This window comes from Alligator sinensis, unplaced genomic scaffold, assembly GCF_000455745.1.
Source record: "Alligator sinensis unplaced genomic scaffold, ASM45574v1 scaffold472_2, whole genome shotgun sequence".
NCBI classification, from domain to species: domain Eukaryota; kingdom Metazoa; phylum Chordata; order Crocodylia; family Alligatoridae; genus Alligator; species Alligator sinensis.
The window spans coordinates 805,072-810,557 of NW_005842378.1; the positions used below are offsets into that span (position 1 = coordinate 805,072).

The 5,486-nt window shown below is 37.3% G+C and overlaps 1 protein-coding gene across 1 annotated transcript in view; it reads left to right on the forward strand.

The window, feature by feature from the left end:
* The first annotated feature begins 1,546 nt into the window (after positions 1-1,546).
* Positions 1,547-5,486, forward strand: part of EXOC6 (exocyst complex component 6) — a 142,995-nt gene continuing 139,055 nt past the window's right edge. Inside the window, 4 exon segments of the mRNA XM_006029422.3 lie at positions 1,547-1,629; positions 3,846-4,017; positions 5,298-5,345; positions 5,444-5,485. Coding sequence (XP_006029484.1) covers positions 1,577-1,629; positions 3,846-4,017; positions 5,298-5,345; positions 5,444-5,485 — 315 coding nt within the window. The 5' untranslated portion in view covers positions 1,547-1,576.

Here is a 5,486-nt window from a genome sequence, read left to right on the forward strand (position 1 = left end):
AATTGGAAGGCCCCCCCCCGGGACACTGAGTCTGGTGTTCAGCATTCACAGGCAATCATTTACCCTAGGTATTCCAAAAATTGCTATTTCTAATCCTCACACACAGCTACAAGGTATAGTATCTCAGCACCAAGAATAACTCGGTAACATGCCATAAGTAAGAGTATGGGAGACACTGTCACTGTTCTGCCACGGAAATGACAGGGAAGTAATTGGTTAATATATGCTCAGAAGATCCTAGGAACCTAGGGACCATGTCCACACTATTGGGGATAAGTACCCACCCCTCTCCTCTGGAAAAATTCCTTTCTGACCCTAACTTTGGTGATTGGTATGATCCTGAGCTGAAGAGCAAGACCCTTTAGCCAAGAACCTCTGAGTGTTATCAGTGTAGCAGGAACATCAGTGCACTCCAGTCAAAACCCTCCAGTGTTAGGTGTGGCCCATGTCCCAGTTCTTCAGGGAACACTAACCCTCTTTCCACCAGATGTTGACAGTATTCATGAGGGGGACAAAAGTTTTGAAATATGGTCTTAAAAGACACCTTCCATTTGACAAGAGAGGCCCATTTTAGCGACCTTTGTCTCCTCAGCTTTCTCATTCCTTCTCCCAGGAATGAGACACTTCAAAATGGGCTCCCTTTGCTTCTGCTGTACAGGTTTCAGGATATCAGCTTCTTTCCTCAAAGAGACAGAACAATGCTGGGATAATAGGTCCATTCTAGTAACCTGCAGCACTTGTTGTTCTAGGTCAAGTAGTTTGTAAGACTTTCCGTGGTGCTCTGGAGGAGAAGGAACATGGTTCTCATTACTCTGATTTTTATTTCCTTAAATGAGTAGCAGAGCCAAGGGTGTTCTTCTCATTTCTCCAGTTGCCGTTTTCCCTCCCTGCCTTAGGCAGTAAGAAATATTTTTGGGGAAGATTTCCAGGGACAGGCCTCTTCCATTCTTCACATGAGGCTGCTCATTACCTTTTTTATTTCCCTGAATTTAACTGCTTCCCTCACCTGAAAATCCCAAATATAAGTCAGGGTCAAAAAGATAAACTCCAGAAAGTCAAAGCTTTCCTCAAAAAAGCCGCTCTCTCTTTTCTATCAGAAGATCCAGGCTCATTGGACCCTTCAGTTCCAGGTTTATTAAACAAATTCAATCCTAGATCTTAAAGACCTCATAGGTCTTTAGTTTCTACAGAGGATAGTCAGGAGGAAGACTTACAGGAGGATGCAAAGTTATATGTCCCTGAAGAGGTTTGGGAGGACAGGACTTTTTCTCTCCCCAGGAGTTTGGTTACCTGGATGGTTTTTTAAGGCTTTTTGCCACAATTCTTGAATTTAAGAGGTGATAGCCAATGTTGGCTTTGATCAATTTGGTTCTACTCAGTCTGAAAAAAATCTTCGATTTGTTCAAGCCAGACATTTCCTTTTGGGATTCTAAGGATAAATAATTAAAGTATACTCTAAGAAAACAATGTGTCTCAGTAGGTCTCTCCATCTTTCCTGTGTTTCTCAGTTTCCCTTCTCTGGACATAAACTCAAAAAAAAAAAAAAAAAAAAGCAGACAGTAAGAATGGGAAATGCATGAAGGAAATCAACAGCAATGCACAGGACTCATTCAAGGTGCTTTGTACCCTGTAAGTCAGGGGCGGGCAATTATTTTGGGCAGAGGGCCGCTTACTGAGTTTTGGCAAGCCATCAAGGGCCGCATGACAGGCAGCCCAGGGCAGATTAATATTAATTTTCTAAATTTTTTAGGGGCCCTGCGGGCTGGATAGAATGGCCTGGCAGGCCGCATCCGGCCCCTGGGCTGCATTTTGCCCATCCCTGATGTACGCAGTGTGTTAAGGAATTAAGCGCATGGGAATTCTTGAACAGGCCTGCAGTGGGGTGGATTTCAGTCATACAAAATACCGTTTGATTCTCTTTAAAAGTCAAATAATGATAAATAAAATAGGTTACTAAAATCATATTATATCATATAGGAGGACTGTCCTTAGTTAGTTTCTATATTGAAAATTATTTTATAGAACAGAATGGAATAATTGATTACGGAATAGGAAGGAAAGTAAAATTAAAAGATAAGGAATTTTTTCACATTTGTATGCAGTACAGTACTACTGTTTTCCATTAGTTTGTTTTTATTTTTCTTAGTACTTAGTTAAGAAAAGAACTTAAACACTGGGCAAAATGGAAGCAGGATTGCTGGGAAGGTAATGTGTCCAATGTTACTCTCATCACCTCTGTGATGACAGATTTTTCCCCCCTGTAGCTATCAGCAAAATGGATGCTAGTTTTTATCTTATGAATAAAATTCTCAAAATCTGAATGTGTGATCTCTTGTGCTCTCACTCTTTCACATTTTCATACTCTCTCTCGCACTCCACTGCTAAAACTTTTGTCCACATTGCAGCATTGTGGTGTTTTTCTTAAAGAACTTGTCAGGTGATTGCATAAGTATCTCAACTTTCCCTGTAGAGAAAAGCTTGCAGTTATGAGGGTAAATTAAAGACTCAGAAACTGAAAGGCAGCTTGAAATAATATTTTTAAATCTCATAAATGTAAAGCCAATTTCATGATTTTAGAAATTAGTTTCCTGATTTTGAAGATTTAGGCTGGCTGCCTGAACTCCCTTTGTCAATCTTGAAATGCTACTTCAAAATCATCTCTTTTGTCTGCCATTCTGACCATGTCAAATCACTTTTCAGATCTCTTCACTGTTTTTTTCTTACCTTTCTGATGAGATATAAGCACCTTATGCTTTTGCTCTCTTGTTCAGCTGCTCATGATACCTCTTTGTTTTCTCTCTGCTAAAGCTTAAAGCTGAACCACGTACTGTCTCCCTCTGTGCATTCTTTTATGTGGTGGCTTATTTCTGAGCCAGTCCAACACGTTCTGCTCTCAGTTCTGCCCCAATCTGCCTTAAAACAGTTGGCTATATGACATAAATCAATAAACAGTTAATGGCACAAATCACCAAACCAACAACTCCTTCAAGCCCTAGGGGGGAAAAAGACTCCAGATATCAGATTAATTTTAATTTATTTAAACAAAAAATAGACCTAACAAACTACATTCTCAGCTTTACTTTTTCTTAAATCTCTGTTCCACATCTGTGATTGTATGTCAATAGTTATATATTAAGAGGTTCAGGGACAGAGTCCTTGACTCTTGAAAATCAGACCACCATCATATGCCTAAATACAGATATCGGTGGCAGCTTCAGGCATCTGTTCAGATTTTGGTCTTAGTGTTTCTTGCAGCTTTTATAATTCCTCTGGTGCAAAATTAATTCTCATAAATTCAATTCACTCAGTGTTAACTGCATGCCACTAGATGGCTGACTGCTGTAGGGCATTTTCTTAACTGTTTGGCTAGAGGCATGCAAAATTTATTTAACTGGACAACTCTGCTCTTAGGAATACTAGAAAAAAAACAGTAAATTTACATCTTTACACTTCTTACTATTTACGAAACAGTGGAATTTGAAGGAAAAGTGATCCACGCTATTTGAGGTAGTCAGAGAAACTGATTCTTTTGTACCCATTTTTGAGCATTAGGGCATAAGTAACAAATCAGTGGGGCTCAGGTCAACCATGTTGTGAATGGTTAAGCACCTGGATTAATGCTAACAAGGGCTGGGTTCAGTCCTCAGTTTTGATCTGCGTTTTTGGTTTAATGATAAATTTCCCGTGATGTGGATAATTTCATTGGGAAGTTTCACACATGATGTCATTGTGACATCATATTTGAATTTAAATTTTGAAAATCTAAATGTTTCAGTAAAGATCACTGCACATAATATATTTTTGAGGAAAACATAATTTTTTTTCTTGTCATTTATATTTAACAGGTCTGTTTATGATGACCAGCCAAATGCACACCAAAGGTTTATGGAAAAACTGGATGCCTGTATACGTAATCATGACAGGGAGATTGAAAAGATGTGCAATTTTCACCATCAAGGATTTGTGGATGCTATTACAGAACTACTTAAAGTAAGGGCTGATGCAGAAAAATTAAAGGTAAGAAATTAGAGTTCTATGTATCATTCTTATTAATTATTAAAAGAAAAACTTGCCTTCCTTTTTTAGAGGATAAAACTTGCATGAGTAACTTAAATATCCTGATGCTGAAAGCTAAATTAAAAAAAAAAATACTTTGCATAGATGTTCAGGTTGTCTGCTACTGTAATCCATTTGCCAAATTGACTTTTTAGGTTTAATTTTCTGATTTATTTGTTAATATATTTTTTTAAAATGTTGCCAAAAACTAGTTTGCATTTTAAAAGTCATAATCAGAATCAGGAAACTAAAACATGGTAAAATTGTGGCAAGAGCAATATTTTTTATATTGAGTCCTTTTTTGTATCATGTGTGTCAAGACATTTTAAATTCAAAATAAAAAATTAAAACTAAATCTTGAATATTTTTAAGGGACTGCAATTGTGTTTTATAAAAAAATTCTCTGCTCTCCAAATGAGAATGGTGGTGGTATCTCATTAGAAATGAGAACTAAGGTTTACTCAAAAGTCAGAGTGCAGAATAGTGAATTGTGAGACCCGTCCCTTTTAGCTCTCTTTACACTTTTGAGAGCAAAATATGCACACCAGACAGAATGAACATAGTTCACCAGAGGTTATGATTAGAAGAGCATTATATAAAGGATATTCAGATAACAAGAGACCAAATACAGCGTCAATGAGGTCATTGAGCATCTTTGTTCGGAAATTAATGAGATTTTTAATAAACTAGAATGTGCTTCCTTATTATGATGACCTAATGAGTCACTTAATATGTGGGAAAATCTGAGGTCGAGCTTTGCCTGCACCTGCAGCATTAAAATGTTGCTGTGGTTTGGAGATTTCCACGTTTGATGTTAATCAACCACCCAGTGTTTGCATTCAGTAAAGTATGAATGTTTAATTACCATAAAACGCAATCGCCATTTCTTACAGACAATGAATGGCACATAGAGCTCATTGAGGTTATCAAAAAGGGACCAGTGGTCAATTGGGTCAATGATTTGAATTGTTTGACAGACCTACAGAAACAAGTAAAGTTCAAAAATCCCAAGTAAATTTGAGAAGTTTGCCACAGAATCTGTTAGAAAGAACTGTCATAAGTAATTGAAGTTAACAAAAGCCCTTTGCGATCAAAAGTTCAAGTTCAAGCTGTAGAGTTAATTTGAATTTGCATGTCTTTGTTCTAAGTTTCTCATGAAGCATGATCTGATTACAAGGGTGAGCAGTTACATCAGGGCAGTATATGCATATTTGTCTAACAAAGGTGAAATTATTTTTAAGGTTCAAGTTACTGATACCAACCGAAGGCTTCAAGATGCTGGGAAAGAGGTGAGAAAATGGTGCTGCCTATAGACATAATTAATATTTGTAGCAAATTAAATTTTGTTGCATAATTTAATTGTGATTTTAAAAAATATATATCTAAGGTGATAGCCCAGACTGAGGAAATCATCCGATGCAGGGTTCAGC